This window comes from Spermophilus citellus, assembly GCF_964194105.1.
Source record: "Spermophilus citellus genome assembly, chromosome: 4".
Classification (NCBI taxonomy): Eukaryota; Metazoa; Chordata; class Mammalia; order Rodentia; family Sciuridae; genus Spermophilus; species Spermophilus citellus.
The window spans coordinates 148951016-148971140 of record NC_138185.1 but is presented as its reverse complement, the minus strand read 5'-3'; the positions used below and the strand labels follow the sequence as shown (position 1 = coordinate 148971140).

The 20125-nt window shown below is 37.7% G+C and overlaps 1 protein-coding gene and 1 pseudogene across 7 annotated transcripts in view; one reads left to right on the top strand and one right to left on the bottom strand.

The window, feature by feature from the left end:
• Window positions 1-260: 260 nt before the first annotated feature.
• LOC308646684 (pantothenate kinase 3-like) lies at window positions 261-1414 on the bottom strand (annotated as a pseudogene). Its single transcript has one exon. The product of its transcript is annotated as a pantothenate kinase 3-like (transcript).
• A 5185-nt stretch (window positions 1415-6599) lies between these two features.
• The window catches only part of FERMT2 (FERM domain containing kindlin 2), a 95120-nt gene continuing 81594 nt past the window's right edge, over window positions 6600-20125 (top strand). For 2 of the 6 annotated variants that reach the window (XM_081291645.1, XM_081291646.1), the window contains exons 1-2: window positions 6617-6944; window positions 7325-7490. In XM_081291645.1, the coding sequence (XP_081147771.1) occupies window positions 7334-7490 (157 nt within the window). In that variant the 5' untranslated portion in view covers window positions 6617-6944; window positions 7325-7333. Of the gene's footprint in view, window positions 6945-7305; window positions 7491-20125 lie in introns of those variants that run through there. The other 4 variants (XM_081291643.1, XM_081291647.1, XM_081291648.1 and 1 more) reach the window with 4 other exon arrangements.

Here is a 20125-nt window from a genome sequence, read left to right as displayed (position 1 = left end):
AGTATTACAATGCTGGCTACATAAAATAAATAGAAAATCTTTCTGAGAGGAAGCTCAATAATTAGGCTAAATTGCATTTAAAGAACACTGGCTATATACAGAAGGGAAAACACTTCAACAATACTTCATGTTGCAGAGCTCTCTCTTTTAATATGGCATTCATGAGCTTTCCATTCTGACATTTAAAATTAACAGGAATAGTGAAATTCTTTTATCCTTTGTTTCCCAAGGACAAATAATGCAGTTACAATGCCTCTGGTTTTAGTTCCTCTTGGATGACATTCATTAGCAGAAAAATTTCTGATGTTTCAGCTTAAGTTTGGCAGCCCAAGAAGTGCACCAACTGCTCCAAAGTATCCCTCATGTTCTAGAAACAATGCTTTCAATTGACCTTTGGACCAGTAATCCAGTGCATATGCCAAAAGTTTCATTGACAGAGTATTGACACGTAAAAAGTTTCCAACAAAGACAACTCTGTTTATTTTCTCATTTACAGCGCACATTCGTGCCACAGAACCAATATTATTGGTGATAGTGACTAAAGTAGCTCTTGCCAGAACTTCTTTACTAACAGATTCTCGCTTCTCCTTATAAATCATATTTCCAAAACTAGACGTGACAATCCAACCTGGTAGACCAAATCTTTCATAATCTCCTCCATAAATATCATGGACCAGTTTGTCAGCTTGGGTCTGTTGCCTTTGGATGCCATTTCAAAGCCCTCTTCAAAACTTTCACAGCCAGTCAGTAAACTGCATAAACCAAGAAAAGTACCCCCTCCAAGGCTTGTCCCAGTCACTCGTTCGTAGTTATCTTTGGAGTGGACTGCTAAAATACTGACTCCTGGAACCAGTGTTCACCACCAGCAATGGATAAGGATCATCCAGGTTAAAAGGCATCTTTTGGCATCGCTCAGGTTCTGAGGCATTAGCAAAATAATAACACTCTGCTTGTCCATTGAAACTGACAGAATCTATATAAAACAAGCCCTTTACAAGGCAGTCAAGTTCATCCAGTTTGTGCAGGTGGAAGTTTCCAATTGTGCTAAAATCTTCTTCAAACTTGTAAGCACCACCTCCTGTAGTGTAGCACACAGCACCATTTGTAATGTTGATAAGTTTTTGTCTCTTCCCATTTGGATAAAAGTAGGCAGGTCATGGATTGGAAATCTGATAAAGTGCAAGTTCCCTCTTCCGCCAAAAAGTGCTGATTTCTTCAGTTCAAGGTATACATCCCAAATGCCAGTGGATCCATATGCTACATTAGAAGTCAAATATTTCCAAATACTTTTTAAGCTCTCAATTTCCTCTGGTGTGATATCAATAGGTTCAAAATATGAGAGTTTTACTAGAGTTCCCCCAATGTCCATGGCAAACCATGGGAAAGAGGGTTTCTTGGCATCCTTGATCTTCATGGCCTCGGCCTGAGGGGCAAGAAGAAGCCTGGGGTCCGGAGCTGGGGAAGAGCAGCGGCAACTTGGGAGCTGGCAGGGCCACACTGCGAGGCCCGCCCAGCAGGTTCCTCTGATGAACATCTTTTTATGTGCTATTGGCCATTCATATATCTTCTTTGGAGAATTGTCTGCTTATAGTCTTTGACCATTTTTAATTGATTTTGTTTTGGTAAACTTGTAATAGAACTTTATATATTCTAGATAAAAACCTCTTAAAATATTTATGATTTGCAAATATTTTTTTCTGATTCTGAGGGTTTTTTCACATTTTTATGCCATCACTTGACATATGACATAATTTTGTTTTATAAAATTCAATTTAACTAGCTTTTTAGTTTTTTGTTGTTGTTATTGTTATTGTTGTTGTTGCCTATGCTTTGATGTCTTATCTAAGAAGCCACTGTCTAATCCAAGGTTGTAAAGTCCTGTTTAGTCCTGTTTTCTTCTAAGAATTTTATAGTCTTACCCATTGTTAGCAAATTTTTGTATAAGGTGTGAGGTAGTGGTCTCATTTCACTTTTTGTATGTAGATATCCTTTCTGAGGTTTTAAATATAAGCCTTCTGCATTAGACAGATGTTCCTTAAGAGCTCACCGTATATGTTACACATCTAAATATTTATCTCAGTGTCCAACACCGCTAAGCACAATTAATTACCATGTTGTTATGAGAGTGTGTGAACATTTCACATTTTTGTCAAGGTTCAGACTATTTCACAAGATATCCTGGTGTTTAAACTTACAAAAAGGTACCACCCTACATGATTTTTTTAAATAAAAACCTTTCTGTGACTAAAGTAGTAAATATAAGCAGTGTGTTTCTTTCCCCTTGAAGCAGAGATTTCATTGTTATCTCAGAGTCTTTCTCTTGATATGTGTGAAAACAGACCTATGCTGACCAAATCTTCCTTGTTTCTCGGTTCATCAGTCTTATTTTTTTGTTGTTGTTGTTTTTGCTTTTTTACAGGGACCAACCCTTTCTATCAAAACTGGCTCTGAAGCCTTCCATCACATTCTTAGTTCATACCCCACTCCCCTTGATTTCTGCCTCCTTGGTAGCTTCATTGGTGTGTTCCATTTTTGGCAATCCCCAAAACAAAGAAAGAATTCTGCTCACCTGGTGCTTGACAGGAATAACTCATTATATTTCATTTCGCTGACTTCATATCAAATTTTTAGTGCCCACATTCATACTTATACAAAACTTGTCTTATTTTTCTCCTACCTCCAACCTCTCTCCTTCTTTCAAACCCAGTGATTGTATTTTGTATTAATCTTTTAGAAAGAAACATTTTAAAGCACAGCATAAGTAGAATCCAGAAAAAAACTGAAGTCAAATTGAGGATCAGCAAGCCCCAGGGCTGCATTTGACGGCAGATCTGTGAGGTATCATTTGGTCTAAATCTAAGTCCAGTGCTTGGGACCTTATTTGGATATTGCTGCTTTCAATGCTTGAACTGTTCTTCCAAACACTGGAGTTCTCAGCTACTTTTCAGTATGATGTAAGTACCACAATTATTGCATGTCTTAGAGTTTTTCTAGTGGGGGATTTCAGATAAGATTCTACATTTAAATGCATTTGAAATGTTAGGTGGAGGTAAACATTTAAGAAATGTACTTGAAGACCTTACTAGATAAAATAGAAAAAAAATTCCTAGTTTCAGAGACTTGAGACTGGCTCCTCTTTAATGCTCAAAGCAAGTAGTAATTTGAAAAGCCCAGCCACACCCATGCTAATCTAATTATTTCTCCAGTGGGACTTCACTTGGGTCCCTAAGTCCCTGTGTATCACATTGCTTATGTATCCTGCTGACATCACAACTAATAAAGTCTCTTCTAAAGGTATAATTGAGCTAGTTCAAATAATAAGAAATAGAGCAGTTATTTGCAATGGTAAACCCCCATCACTACTTGTAGAAACATTCATTCTGTAGAAGTACTTTAATGATAGAAGAGTAGGGTAGTAGGGTTTGGGGCTGGGGCTCAGCAGTAGAGCACGCCTCTCTCATGTGTGAAGCCCTGGGTTCGATCCTCAGCAGCACATAAATAAAATAAAAAGGTATTGTGTCCACCTACAACTAAAAAAATAAATAAATAAAAAGAAGAGTAGAGTAGTAGGCACTAAGGTAGAGGGATGTTTAGAAAGTAACTCTTACTGGAAAGTAAGAAAATGACCATATTGTGAAAACTGATTCTTAAAACTGGCTTCTGAGCCATGACAGTTAACTTCAGTGACTTTGTCAAGGGAAAGGCAATATTCAGAAAGGACATAGATATTTTTGTTTCTATAAAGGCATGTTTAAGAAGCTGCAGTTACCAGGAGCTTACTGGAACACAGATCATTAAGGTATAATTCTTAGGCTCATACCTAGTTCCATTTCAAATCTCTATCCTACCCTCCTAAGCCCCAAACCTCCATCCATCCCCTGACCTTTTTCTTGTTTTGTGCCACTTAGAATGTTTGCTATCTCATCCTTATACATTGCCATAAATCTTTTGGGCATAAGGTGAGGAAATTTATTTAAAAAACAGGTGAATTTAAAAAGTGGAATTCTCCCCAATAATGAGATATCTCCACCAGTGATTGGGCATCTCCCTGATTGGGTGTGAGGCGTTCTGGCTAAACTGTCACAGAATTAATCTGCACCTAATCCCCACCCTCGTGTTGGGGTGTGACTGACCATTGACCCTGAGAACAATCACTGACACTGACCTTGGAATGCTGTCCCCCTCGACCTTCATTGGGTGGAATTTTCCCCTGAATTTCTTGTTCCCCAATAAAAGGCCACTCCCTGGCATGCTCTCCTTCTCTCTCCTGATAGTCTTTTGTGTAACCTCGCTGCCCCACCAGGTGGCTCAAGGCAGGAGCCCAAGGGAGAGCCATCTTAGACCTGGTCAAAGAAAAAGGTAAATTGAGTTTTGTGTGTTTATTTTGATCTCACTAGTTAACTTCTATGCTACGAACCTCTTGTTTGAAGCCAGCGTGCTGGTCCCACGGTGGACACCAGATAAACTTGCTCCTACTGATTCTTTGACTGACATTTGTGTTGACTTGGTACACATTTTCCATTTTCTTTGTACCCAGCTATTTGTAAATTTGTGGACAATGCAAAGACTTTGCAGTTCCTATTCTCAAAAAACTCAAGTTTTATTCAGGAATACTAAAAAAACAGAAATGGAAACCTCTGGAAATTCTGGCCAAGAGTCCAGTAGTTGCTCTATCCATCATGTCCATCATTGTGAATGTAATGTAATGCACAAAAATTGTGATACTGGATGCAATTCTTGATGGTGATAGAAAAGTTCTAAATGCAGAGTTTTTGAATTTGTACAAAGGATAGAAGGGAAAAAAATCTCCCATGATCTCAACACGTAGTTAAACGTTTTGGTGTATTTTCTTCCAGTCTTTTTCTCTGCTTATTTAAAAACAGGTAAGCTCTTGGTTTTACAGCTACATGTACAGTTTTGTACAGTTTTTATCCTAGCAAGCAATTCTCTTTTATTAAAAAACATTTCCCTATATATTTTCTACACCATAATTTATTACATAAACACTCTTTCCTGCCTGGACATTCATATTGCTTCCAAGTGAATGGAACATTCCTGAGTAGAAATAATTGGAGAGTGGTATGGTTAGAGAGAAGGCATCAGTTTCTCCATGATGACTGGCTAAAATCACTATAGTGGTTTCCCCTATTTGTGTGTGTGTGTGTGTATGAGGGCGCACGCCAAACCTCTGGCATCTGACTACAAGTCCTTGCTTTCATTCCATTATGAGTCCCACCCCTTTCTTGAGTCGCTACTCTTCTTTCCCAGTTGCATTGATAAACAAAGGGTCATTTGCATGGGGGATTCTCCTTCCAAGTATTTGAGACAACTCAAAAAGACCACCAGCCTTTTAAAATTGGGGTTTTGTATCTTTTGTTAAAAGGGTTTTGTTTGTGGCATTCCCCTCCTGCCTCCGGGGCATTTGGAGCAAAGGGTCCCCCCCCCCCACCCCGCTGTTTTTAAACAGTACTCTCAACAGAGGGTTGTGACAGTAGGGGGAGTGGAAGTAAAGTGGGAAGCTGAAGGAAGGACCTTTCTCCATCACTAGTCAAGTCTTCAACAGGTAGTTTTTTCTTCCCCGTATTGGTGGGCACCGTTCCAGAGCTATTAAAATTCCTTCAAGGTGTGGCTGAGGACCTTAAGATTTTTGGATCTAAATTGCAGATAAAAATACAAATACCTACTGACAGCTGGAAAGGCTGGGGAAGAGATTTCTAAGTAAAACCCACAGCACCCAGGGCTTTTCTCCCCTCAAATAAGAGCGTGGGGCTGGGGATGTGGCTCAAGCGGTAGCGCGCTCGCGTGGCATGCGTGTGGCCCGGTTGGATCCTCAGCACCATATACCAACAAAGATGTTGTGTCCGCGGAGAACTAAAAAATAAATATTAAAAATTCTCTCTCTCTCTCCTCTCTCACTCTCTCTTTAAAAAAAAAAATAAGAGCGTCGAAGAAATTATTTGACTCGCATCTGGTTGGAGATTCCCTCCGAATGGGTTAAGAATGCAGGCAAACTTCTGGGAGTCCCTAGGAGTTGCTGATTGGGCCCAGTCATTGCTGGCAAAGCAATTTTTGTACTTCACCTCCCTCTGGGTTTTCTCATTCTTTTGTGAGATGTTCATGGAGTTGGCTTGGGCATTTACCTTTTAAAGTTTATACATCCCAAACTCCTCTCTCCAACTCCCGGGGTGCAGCACCACTGGCCGCCCCGAGACTTTTGGACTCACTCCAGGCGTGGGGAAGGGGCGGGAGGACTTTATTCCCTGAAAATGACTTTGCACTGGGAATTTCCTGTGGCTCTTTCTCACGGACAAGCCCCCTCCTCCCGCTGGAAGTACAGACTCACTGCCGCGGGCCCCCTCCTGCCCGGACCCCGCGCACGGAAAGACGCGCCAGCCGCCCACCCGCGCCCTGGAGGAGGCCGCCGGCGCTCCCCTAGCTCCCCCTCCTCAGGTCCCGCAGCTGAGAGCCCGGATGTTGGATTCAGTCCCTGCGCTGGGTCCTTATTTCCATAAAAGGGCAGCACTCCGCAGGGCTGAGATTGCCGCCGCTGGCGCCCCCCGCCTCCCCCGCGCAGCTCCCACCCCGCGGCGCGCGCCGCCGCCCAGCCCGTCCCCCGAGTCCTCGCAGACCCCTCCCGAAGGGCGGCCGCAGGGCGGGCGGCGGAGGGCGTGAGGCCGGCAAGCGGCCCTGGGCTGCTCTGCGCAACGGCGGAGGAGGGGCAGGCGCGCCCAGCCCGTCCTGGACTGAGCTGAGGGGCGGGGAGAGAGGGGTGGAGCGCGGGGAGCCTGGCGAGGGGCAGCCACGACGGGACTCCATTAGCAGCTCGGGCCGGGAGGCAGCGCTTCGCTGGCTGAGGAGCGCAAGGCGGACGCCGCCGCCCCGTTAGCCGCCGCCCCCGCGCCTGCTGCTGCGCCAGCCCGGGTGGGGAGCGCGAGGACCGCGCGGTGAGGGGCCGGCTCGGGTGGGCTCCGAGGGAGCGCGGGTGGGGAAAGGAGTGCGCAGCCCCAGGCGGCGTTTTCCCCGGCCGAGGTGCTGCAGGCCGGCAGGCGGCAGGTGAAGCCGCTGCGGTCCGCTAGGCGGGAGCCGTGTGGGGTGGGCGGTTGGGTGGCGCCGGGGTCGCCGGGGGCCGGGCAGGGCAGGGGCGCGGGCGCCGGCGCCGAGTGCAGCCGACAGCCTGGTCCCGCTGCCCTCGCTCCCCGAGTCTGCGCGAAACCCCCGCGCCTTCCACGTTCTCCCACCCTGCGGCCGACTCCTCCAGTTCAGTGGGATTTGTCTTCCTTTGGGGGAGTGACGCTTACGAAAGCCACTTCCTTTGCGCTCGCAGGAAGGAGCCATGGCTCTGGACGGGATAAGGATGCCAGATGGCTGTTACGCGGATGGGACGTGGGAACTGAGTGTCCATGTGACAGACCTGAACCGCGATGTCACCCTGAGAGTGACCGGGGAGGTGCACATCGGAGGGGTGATGCTTAAGTTGGTGGAAAAGCTCGGTGAGTTGTGTGTCCCAACCGCGTCAAAGTAACGACTTCCCAGAACGGGGGGGAGGGGTGGAGATGAAAGACGGGGGGAGGGGCGGGTTTTGGAAAACTTGGCATCCGGCAAATGTTTTCTTTCTTTCTTTTTTTTTTAATGTGAAAATCTGTCAGTATTTAAGCAAATAACCTGTTTCGCTTTGCATCTTGTTTTGTTACTCTGAATGTTCATAAAGTAGCGTTTTGAGTCTCCCAATTATATGCTTAATTATGTAGTAACGGGAGGCAAGGGAACCCCTAATTCTTTACATTTGCTGACTTCACGTTGAAAGTAATGAGAATAGTATGCAAGTATATTTAGATAGGGTGATGTTATCCATTTCTTCACTGTACCTCAATGTTGGTGGCTTTGATATTGAGGATAATGCACGACCCATTTAAGAAAAGTACGGGAAATGTGGAACTACAGTAGTCAGTATGAAGTTTCTGTATTTGAACCACTATGTGATGGAGTGCATTAAAATGTTCCAGTCATCCACTCTTACAACGGGTGGGGCAGTGCTTCACAGACTTGGTATCTAGTCCGTGCTCCAAGTAAGCTATTTCTAGCATTCAGTTTTGTATTAGTAACAAACCAGTGAAAGAACTCTGTTAGACAGCAAATTTTATTTAACTGGTTCGTGGATGACAGTATTTTCTTGAGTACAAATATATGCTGGGTTGATTCTAACTCAGTTTTAAATAATGGGATACCTTACAATATGAGAGAGAAGAAAATTTTGCACCATACATTATGTTTGTGATGGAAACCATTTTCAGCCGGAAGAATCAACTAAATAGATGAGATGGGTCATTTTATCTCAAGAAATGCTTAGAGGACTGCCTTCCTGAGCTTTAAAATCCCTTCTGTATATAATGCAGTTGTGATAAGGTGGAATGTGTGGTATTGTCTTTTTAGGTTGGGGCTTTTTGTTTTGCTTTTTAAAACCTCATTCTTAACAGTCACTCTAGTAAAGCAGTTATTTAGTAGAAATGTATTTCCTACCAAGGGAGTACTGTATACTTAACCATGTAAACTTACTGAAATAGCAGTCTAATACAATTTGCAAAACAAGATGGAATTCATTTAGTTGGACCTGCTTTGTACCCCTGCAGGAGGTTTAATTATTGAAGGACCAACTAGAAGCTCCTTACAGGATAGACTCCTCCTTAGGACTATGCATTTATTGTTTGGATCCCTAAGACATAGCTCAGGAAAGAGGGAGCTCCTAGATAACTCTTTAAAAATTAGATTTTGCTGGTTTACCCAATTAATTGTTAACAGTTTTTTATCTGATGTTAATAAATCAATCACTGTTCACAAAATATTTATGAACCTTTTTTTGTCTAACACTGGTGTGAAAGTATTTAAGGAAGAAAATAAGTATAATTGCTTATGTTTCCTTTGTTCTCCAAAGAAAACAAGCTTTCATGTCAGAGATTGCCTTATATTTAATAAGTGGACCTTATCAATGTAACTACAATAGATTTTTTTTTATATTGCAAAAAAAGAGCTGTTGAAGGTGAGTGCAACAACTTAAAATTCTAGAAAGCCAGGCTTTAATGAATAAATAATGATTTCTACTATATTAAATTACATTGATTATAACTGTTTATTATGAAATCACAGTCAGAAATATAGAGAATACACCATTTATAGATAGAATTGATGTTAATTTTAAGTGACTGTGATCATAATTCAATACTGGTGTGTTTTAATTTTTTTATGCAGAGAAAAGAAGCCTAATAGGATAGGAAGTGCTTTGTATATGGAAACTGCATCTTTTTTAATTGAACCAGTACTGATTCCTTCTGTATAGAAAGTGCTTGCTTTTTCAGCACAAATCTGACTTTTCTGTGTGGTGAAAATAGAGCTAAATGTTTTTTTGCCCTTATTTTTAGGATTAGGTACTTTTTTAAAAAGCTATTTTGTTACCTGTTGGCAGATAGTAGAGGAGAAATTTAATTAGGGCAGCCTGGAAAACATCCACAAACCAGGCTAGTCAAATTAGAAAAGAATTTTGTAGTTTTTCAGGTTTGCCTGAAACTGGAATGGCCTGCCCTGGGAAGTCCTGAGTTGTATCACTTGATGGTATTAAAGGGCAGACTGGATGGCTTCTTGTCAATAGTGGCTAAAGTAGATCAAAGCAGCTTACAGAGGATAGGTAAGAGGTAGAGATCATGGTAAGAATAAGGTGGCACAGGGTTTGGTATCTCAGGATTACAAAGCAGTGATGGACAATTAGTAAAATCAGGCTACTATGGCCATGGAGCCGTTAATGATCGAAGGTATGGGAGGCAGTGTTCACTTGTATCTTCAGTCTCCACGCTGCCTGTCTGGTACCCTTCTCGATCTCATGAGAGGGTGTATGAATACCAAACGCATTATGTATTAGGTTATCTTCCTGTATAATATTCGGTGGTAGCAGTTCCCTGAGTTGCTGGGTGGGCTGGGTGCCATGACTCGCACCTATGATCCCTGAGATCTCAGGATGACCCCTCTTTTCAACATGATATAAAATTTCATGTGCACATGTGGAAGTTTCAGGGAAGAGGCTACTTTGCTTTTATTAGATTCTCAAACATGCCTGTGATCAAAATGATTATGACACAACTATACAGTTTAGCCCTTGAGTGTCAGTTTTATTGTGAGGCTACAGTGTTCTTCCCAGACTGGGACATTGTAATTCAGACAAAAATTTAAATAATGCTTCCTTAGTATGTGTCAGTGATATCTTTGTATTTAGTTAATTTTACAAAGAACTTTTGCATTTCAGGTTAAGATCATTAAAATACAATTCTTAGTTTATACTAATTCAAAGATCTGAAAGGTCTTTTATAACTCTTAGTGTGAACTCATTTGTCATTTTGCATTGACTTTTTAAAATAAAATTAAAAGTATGTTATATTCTACAAATAAGTGATCTTTAGGGAATTATATCTGCTACAAAGGAAACTTTCATTTGTGGCAGTCTAGGCTAGATTTTATGATTTTATCATTGATCCCCTCAATGCTCATAGCTCATCCTGAAAATGAAAAATTGTTATTTTCATCTATTTTTAAAAAATCAATATTGAGAGCTTTAAATAGAAGTTTTAAATTTCACTGCAGTTTTTTGTTTAAAACAAATTTTAAACATAATGTTTTTAAAGAAAAAGTTAAAATATTAATCATTAAGCATAAGGATTGAAAACATAAAAGTCAAAGAATAAAATTTAAAATTAATTGTATTCAAAAATAAATTTTGTGGGAAGGGACCCAATTTTATAGGAATCCTCTAGAAATCATTGAGAAGTATTAAAGAAAACAATTCCACACAGTGGGTTCAGAGCTTAAGGAACAGTGAAAATTCTAAATATCAAAGAAATGCTTAGTTTTACTATTTACTGGATTTTTTCACTGAGTTTTTATATCACTTTATAAAATTATTTTCTTAAAACTTGAGTATGCAATTGAATTTCTACTTTTCTATGAAAATTCATTTTAAATGGAGAGTAGGGAATTTATAATAATATGGTGCTTACTGAATGGAAGACTTCACTGCTTAAATCTGAGAAATTGACTAGATGACTTCTGAATTTCTTATAGCACTGATTCTATGAGTAGGAGGAATGTTGAAATTGGGTTAGATCAGGGTAAGTAAAATAGAGGGGGAAAATGCCATTCAGGGGACTTAGGAGTAACTAAAAAGACATATATGGAGTTGATTTAGAAAAATTGAGGATTATGTTTCTGAGTGTGGCCTTTAGAAAGAAGTCATCCCTTCTTTAAAATGCATCATATCCTTGTCATATAATAACGAAATAAAATGTGTTGGCGTTCCATGATCAAATTAGGCTGTGAGGTTAGCACATATGACCTAAAAAAGAAACTTTAATAAAATAACCATTAAAAAAATTTAAAGTGATTGTTAAGTATGGTGTATATTCTTTGCCTCTCATAGAAGTGCAAAATAGTTAGTTTTTTCTTCAGGAACTGCAAAAATAAGTTTCTTTAGTTGAACATCAGATGGAGAAAGTTGGCTTACATTAGGAACTTTGACACACACACACACACTTTAAATACTAGGATCAGCTTGACAGGATGCACTGAGGGGGAGAGGCATGTGAAACTAACTCGACAGCTCCCTTCTCATAGTTGGGCTTAGTGCTCCCTGGGGAATGCCTATGCTTATTTAATGGAGTAGCATCTATGTTATTGAAATCCTCTGCTTTTCCCTTTGAGGGCTATGGTTGAATTCATGGAAATTAAATAATAATGCAGCCTTTCTGCATTCATGGTGAAATTAAGTTTGTAAGAAAAATTTAAAAATCTTTGAGGATAGGATAGAAGAAACATTAAATGGTAAAATTATATTAAAGTGAATTTAGTTAAATCTGTTAGCAAGCTTACTCAGTATTTCAAACACTGTAAATGATCCATAGGAACTAAATATTGAATTTTATGTTTCTTAAAAATAGCTCCTTAAAAATGGAGGACAGTACATAAATTTTAATATCCTGAAAGGACCTAATAAAATACAAACTATTCCTGGATACATTATATATTATTTGCTGCTTACCACCCCCACCCTGCCCCACCATATTTTATACCCAGTTTTTAATATAAAATAGAAGTGGGCTAGGTGCCATAACTCATGCCTATAATCCTTCTAGAAGCTGAGGCAGGAAGATCAAAAAGTTTGACACCAGCCTGGGCAGCATGACCCTGTCTCAAAATAAAAGGACGGGGAGCGTGCCTCAGTGGTAGAAGGTCTATGGGTTCAGTCTCCAGTACTACAAATAAATAAAGTACTGTTTGATTCTAACTCAGGTTAATTTATTATAGAGACATTGAAAAGAATATCTGTTTTATTCAGTTACAGAAGACTTTATTGGAAACATCTTAATAGCTTTTGAAGAAAATTTTGAAATTGAAATTTTTTGAAGAAAATATTTAAAGTTTTGCCTTGTATCTTCAATTTTTTTAAACTTTCTAAAGTTAAGAATAATTCACTGAGCACTCTAATTATTTAGATCACTTGTTAGCATTTTGACATTTGATTTCTCTATGTGTAGTCATCATGCATCTTTTGAAGCCATTTGAGTAATTTGTAGACATTATAACTTTTCATCCCTAAATTCTTAAATATGTGAAACCTTAAGAACTAAGACATTCTCCTATATTGTGTATTTACCAAATTCCGGAAATTTAACATTGATTTAGTACTACTATCTAATATGCATCTGTATTCAAGTTTTGTCCCAGTAATGGCCATTTTTTCCATCCAATATCTCATTCCACTTAATTGTCATCAAAAAATTGGCCTCTTAATCTCTTCTAATATACAGAATGTCCACCATATCTAGAATCCTAGAAGAGTGTATAAGTGGCTTGTTACTATTATTTTACATAAAATAATAGTATGTTTCTAGACTTCATAGACATCCTCAAGCCATTGTTTTACTTTTCAAAAGGTTTTTGTTGATGTGAATTTCACTTAATACACGCACACTCGTGCACACATGCACACACACGTACATATTTTAATTTAGTGGTAGGGCTCAAATTCAGGGCCTTACACATGCTAGGCAAGTGCCATACCACTAAGATATATCCTCAGCCCCTCACTTGATATTTTTATAAGTTCTCTTTCTGTACTTCATCTTTAAAATTTAGTTTACTTGTAAGTTTACTATTAAATAGACTATTGATGATATTTTTATTTGATTGATTAATTAATTGAGATGGAGTCTTGCTTTGTTGCCCTGTTGGTATCCAATTCTTGGACTCGAGAATCCTCCCACCTCAGCCTCTTGAGTAGCTAGGACCACAAGGCACCTGCAACCAAGCGCAGCTATTGTTAATCTTTTTAGATAGCATTGATTATAGATTTCCCACAATGTCAGCTTTCCTTAGATGGTCTTTGCTGCTAATGGATATACAGATCAGTAAGAAAAAAATGTGTTGCCTAGTTTGTCAAAAGATCTAATGTAAGCTTCTGGCCTGGCACTTAGTTTGTGTAATCCTTAGACAACCAAATCTGACCTCTGAAATGTGGGATTTTGACTTTGTAAAATTCTCATAGGTTCTGGTGAAAATTGAATAAGATAATATATATTAAAGTGCTTTCTATAAACCATAGTGCTATACGGAGGAGAGTGACTACTTTCCCAGTAGCATTAAAGTATCTGAGCATAGTAAACTGAGGAGAAAAAAGGAAAGAGGGTTAAAATGTAATCTAGAATATTTAGTAAATTCCAGCTTTACTAGTGGGGAATTAGATCCCTCAGAAATATCTTACTTTGGCACTGTTTTGTGTCCAATCAGAAAAATAGCTATCATTCCACTCTTTCCCTTGCTTTCAAACACACACCTGATTCTGTAATGTAACAAAAGAACTATTTAACTGCTATTTTCTTGAGATTTCTGAAATGCAGTGGACCAATAAGTGGATGAAGATATTTCAGGGATTTGAAAAATTTATAACCACGAAATCTCCAGTAGCAAATTAATTCTCTGCTTAACATGTTTTGTAACAGCAATGTTTTTTATTCATTTAGAACAAAGGAATGATATAAAATTATTTCTTGGCACATGAAAACATTGGGCCTGTTTAGAAATTAATGAAAGTAGTTTCAGAAAAAAGTTAATGTATACAGTATTACAGAAATAAAAATTAATGCTAATACCATGATATATCTTTTTTAGAAAAGATATACATACTATGTAAAGTAAACAAGTACTGTGAAAGAAATAATTTTTGTTTTTCCAATTAAGGTTGGATTTGTGGTTACAAATTTATACCCATTATAATATATTCTTAACAAATTATTTGCATAATTATGGCATAATTTTTTTCCTGTTAATGTTTTTCTTAAGGTTAAGTTTATCGAGGTATAATTTACATAGAGCAAAATTTATCCTTTTTAGGTATTAACAAATCAGTCATGCAAAAATACCACAATCAAGATACAGAATGTTTTATAGTACCTCAGAAAGTTTTCCTAGTGTTCATTTTAATCAGTCTAATCCCTTAGTTCCAGCCCTTGAAGACCACGGATAGTTTGCCCTTTCTAGACTGTCCTGTCATTGGAACCATACAGTGTAAAAAGTTGCATGAATTTGATCTCGTTCACTTAGCATAGTACATTTTAGATTCATTCACATATTTGTATGCTTTAATTTCTTTTATTGCTGAGTATTAGTCAATTAAATGAACTTGCACCACAGTTTTATCCATTCAGTAATTGAAAAACATTTTGAGGTTTTTCCAGTTTTCAGAGCTTATGAATAAGGCTGCCATAAACATTTATGTGAACATATTTTTCATTTCTCTTAGATAACCACCTATGGGTGGGATTGCTAGATAGGACCCACATACATGCTGAAAGTTTTAGAAAAATGCCAGACTTTGCAGAGTTACCACATCATTTTGCATTCCTGTCAGCTAGACTTCCATTTGGTTGGAGTCCTCCTCAGCACTCACTATTATCAGGGTTTGTTATTTTAACAGTTCTGATAACCAAGAGGTGGTATCTCCTTGTGATTTTAATTTGCATTTCTCTAATGACTAATGATGCTGGTGAGCTTTTTCACATGCTTATTTGCCATTATGTTTCTTAGGTTAAATGTCTTCAATCTTTCTGCTTTGTTGAAAGAAAAAGTTTGTTTACTTTCTTGTTGAGTTTTTTAAGAGTTCATTGTGTATTCTAGATACTAGTCATTTGTCAATTCTATGTTTCCCTGTCATTTATTTTCCACTTTCTTTTTTTTAGTTGTTGATGGACCTTTATTTTATTTATTTGTATTGTGGTCCTGAGAATTGAACCCAATGCCTCAGGCATGCTAGGCAAGTGCATTACCACTGAACCCCAGCCCCTATTTTCTACTTTCTTAAAGCAGTATCCTTCAAAGAGCAGAAGCTCTTAATTTTGACAATTATTTTCTTTGCCTAACCAAGGTTGAAAAAAATTGTCTTATAAGCCCAGTGGGTTGTGAGGCTGAGGGAGGAGGATAATGAGTTCAAAGCCAGCCTCAACAAAAGTGAGGCACTAAGCAACTCAGTGAGACCCTCTCTCTAAATAAAATACAAAATAGGGCTGGGAATGTGGCCCAGTGGTTGAGTGTCCCCTGAGTTCAATCCCCAAAATGTTTTATAAATTATATATTTTATATTTTATTTTATTTTATTTTTATTTTTTTTAGAGAGAGAGAGAGATAATTTTTAATATTTATTTTTTAGTTTTCGGCAGACACAACATCTTTGTTTGTATGTAATGCTGAGGATCGAACCCGGGCTGCACGCATGTCAGGCGAGCGCACTACCGCTTGAGCCACATCCCCAGCCCTATATTTTATATTTTAAAAGAAGGAATATATGAGGTAGAATAGTCATTGTGTATCAGAATGAAAACAGTTGCATTATACCATTTTAAATAATTGCATTGTGCCTATTATTTAAAGTGGTATAATGCAACTGTTTTCATTTAAATTGCATTGTGCCTATTTAAAACATAATTATAATTTCAAATTTGAAAAAACATTAGATTTTAGTTTTATGTCTTTGCTTATAAAGAAGATATCTACAGCTAGACAGAGTATGCCTGTAATCCCAGCAGTTTAGGAGGCTGAGTCAGGAGTATCGAAAGTTCAATGCCAACTTCAACAATTTAGCAAGGCCATAAGCAACTTAGTGAAACCCTGTCTCAAAATAAAAAGCAGGCTGGGGCTGTGGCTCTGTGATTATGCACCCCTGGGTTCAATCCATGGTACCAAAAAACAAAGAAAGAAGATGTCTACAACACTACTATTGTGGGTAAGAGTATTCAAATTTTAGCATATTTTTCTTTGAAAATGTTATACTTATTTATTTGTAGTGACTGGCCTAGAGTTACATAGTATGCAGAATTTTTAAAAAATTAATTAAAAATTGGGCTGGGATTGTGGCTCAGCGGTAAAGCACTTGCTTAGCACGGGCAGGACCGGGTTCGATCCTCAGCACCACATAAAAAAATAAATAAATAAAGGCATTGTGTTGTGTCCATCTACATAAAAAAATAAATATTTTAAAAAATTAATTAAAATTATATCTTGTAATTTTTTTTCAATTTCAGAAATTGTGTTTTATGTGGATTAGTGTATATGAAAGGGAAAGGGAGAGAAACAGTAAATGAATAAAACCAGAGGTTTTCATTCGGATTTTCTTTCATAGTTCAGGTTTCATGTTCATCCATTCTCTAAGTATATAAAGACTGACCAATAACAGGGTATCCTTGGGTGACCAAGGCACACTTTTCAGGGTTACCAAGCTGATAAGCACTAGTCCAGAAGACATGACATTTACTCTAGAATTTATAATGAATCTCTTCTTGGCCCTCCAACTCTTATTTTTATGTCATTCTGTAATTTAAAAATGCATCAGGCATTTTAAAGATCAATTGTAATTTCAAAGCATCAGTATAATATTTTTGATGTCTTTTTCTTAATGGGATACTCAGTTATGAATAAAACACTAATGAAGTGCCAGCATTATTGATTGTAGATGAGGTTGTCTGTTGGATAAGTGCCTCCCGGCTTAATGGTCCTTAATGTAGTGCCTGGGTTCAGATTTAAGAATTTCACAACATTTGAAATTAAAAGTAACTTGAAAAATAAATGATTGTTCTATCAGTTTTAAAAACTGTATGCAAGGTAATAGATTCTGTTACTGTGACAGAATGCTCTCGTTATGGAGCATAGACTGAGGGGCAGCCCGCTTCTGTCAGAACCCTAACTGTACCATATACTACTGCATGACATTGGCATGTGTGACTTATTACCTGTCACATGGAGAAAATAATAATAGGCTTATTATAAGAATTGAGTTTGTTAATACATTTGAAGTATTAGAATAGCTGTAATGTTGATACAGTTCAGACTATTTTAGTGGTTTGAAAATTTTTCCCTTATATTGAGCTAGAGAAATAACATATTTTATAAAGCATTGAGAATGTGTCTTTTTTAAAGTTAAGTTAAATGGTACCAATTTATCCTTTGTCATATTAGGAATGTGTTATAACTTTGCTGTCTTTTGTTACTATGAGTTATGAAGAAATACGAAGGTTTTAGAAGTGATTGATTTTGTGCTTTAAAATATACACAATTATTTATAAACTGTGCTCCCATGGAGAAGATTTCCATAAATTTAGTACTCTAGTTAGAGAAATGCCTTCTTTCAAAGGTAAATTTAGTGATTAAGAACTTAGTCTAAGACATGCCACTTAAGTACTTACATATGACATTGGGCAAGTCATGTTAACCTCTCCTGGTTATTTAATCTCAGCTTTAATTTACTTATTTCTTGGAATTAATTTATTGGCTAAATATGGTGTTAAAAAAATTAACAGAATCTCTGGTAGCTAATAGGATAGTCAAGAAAATGTTATCCTTCAGATACCCTTCAAATACTAGTATCCTTTAAATATTATAATTCAAAACATAAATTTGAATTACAGTTTTAAGTATTCTAATTGTAATGTTTACCCTTTTGCCAAAACTTTTTAAGAGATTTTCTTTTGTCACCTGTAGAACGGTTGTGAAGTCTCTGGGTAGCTTCCCTAAAGCCATACTATCTGGATTCGAATACTAGCTTCACTACATTAAAAACTGTACAATCTTGTGCCAAATTTCTTAACATCCCCGACTTAGTTTCCTTGTGAGTAAAATGAGGCTTACAATATGTTTACCATGTAGGTAAATTTGTGAAGGTTCAATGCTGACACATATGTAAAGCTCTTAGAATTTGTTCTTGGCATATAATAAATAGTTAAAATAATTATTATGATTTTTTGAGGATTCTATTGGGGCTAGGGGCATTCCATTATTAAATATCTCATGAATGCTGGAAATAAATGTCTTAAAGAACTTGCAATAGCAAAAAGAAGTCTTAGGGTGAGATGGGACATGTAAATATGCTTGCATAACGATAAACACTCAGGCCATAGTTTTGGTAGGTTGTAGAGGTATATATATAATGTGAGACTTGTGTGGGGAATGAGACGTACATGAATTTGACCTTATTAACAGTAGCAACAGCTAACACTTGTGGAAGGCCAGCATTGTTTCAGGTAGTGCACTATAGTTCCTGTTCTTACTGTGAGCGGTTTTCTAGTTACAGAGTGAAAACAGAAGATTGCTTTGAGTCAATAGTCTGCTTGAGAAATGCCAAATAATTGGCACTTGAGTACAGGAAGCTGATGGAGAGTTAGAAGCTTGAATAATGACTGGCTTATTTGAAGAGGGCCAGATTGAAAATTTAGGAAGAAAGGCATTCTGGGTTGGGCACTGCCACATTTATAGTATGTTATAGATTAGTTTGGAGAAGTAAAATATTGCTTATAGAAAGCAAAGATAAAATTGAGTACAAAATGATATTCATTTATTCTTTCATTTGTTCCTTCATTGACCCACTTAGTATTTTTAAATAAGAACCTGCTGAATGCCAGAGACTGTACTATAAACAGGAGGAACTAAATTAACCTATTCCTTACCCTCATTCAACTTACAGTCTTAGGGGAAGATAATCTTTAAATAGTAATTACTATAATGTGATGACTGTTATGGAAAATGAAATAGCTAAGGACATGGATACTGGGGACCCTGGCCTATTTTATGGGAAAGGATTCTGGACCTGAAGGTATTAGAATTTGTTAGTAGTTTCTGAGAAAAACTTAAAAATGTCAAAGCCAATAAAATATTCTTACTAAATTGCTTAATTTTTGAACTATGAACAAGCTCTAGTGCCTTTGATTACCTTTAAAAGACAAATCCAGTTAGAATTTAATCCTAAATCTCATGGACTCATGCCCTGTCTTCTGAGAACTATGCTAGTTTGAATCAAAAGAACAGTAAGTTTTTAGGACTGAACAGTATTACCCATCCTTGGAAAAAGAATAATTGGCAAACCATCTTTATGTTTGTGTATATCCTGCAATGGTGTTCATGGCTTAAGTGATCAGAAAAAACTTCAACTACTGAGTATATATTGTGTCAGATAATGCATTGAAGTAAACAGACATTATTATTTTGAATTTATAACTTTAAAAAGCTATTTGTCAAATTTAGATGATCTCTTTGTTTTGAAGAATGAATTCCTAAATTTTTTATCAAGTAACTATGTGGAAAAAATAATTTTTTCATTTTTTATTAGAAGTGTGGTTTCTTAGTCTGCTATAATTTCTTAACTTGCTAATTAAATGGCATAGCCAAAAATATTTATTTCTCATAGCTCTAGAGTATGAGGTGTCTAAGATCAAGGTCCAGCCTGGTTGGGCTCTGTTCCTGGTTTCTCACATGGGAATGGGTACTAGCTTTCTTGTCTTCTCTGATGACAATAATCCCATCAGGAGGGCTCTGACATTTGTGACTTGATCATTCTATGCCAGGCCCTGGGCTCTGCCTTACAAGGATGAATAAAATCAAAGACTTTTCATCTAGTGGGGAAATTAGTTACATAAAATAAATTATAACAAAGTGTGATATATTATCCACAGTACTAAGGTGCACGTCGCTTCTTTGACAAGGTGGTCAGTGAAGATTCAGAAGTGATAACATTTGGACTTGTCTGGATAATATTTGGACTTGTCTGGAGTTT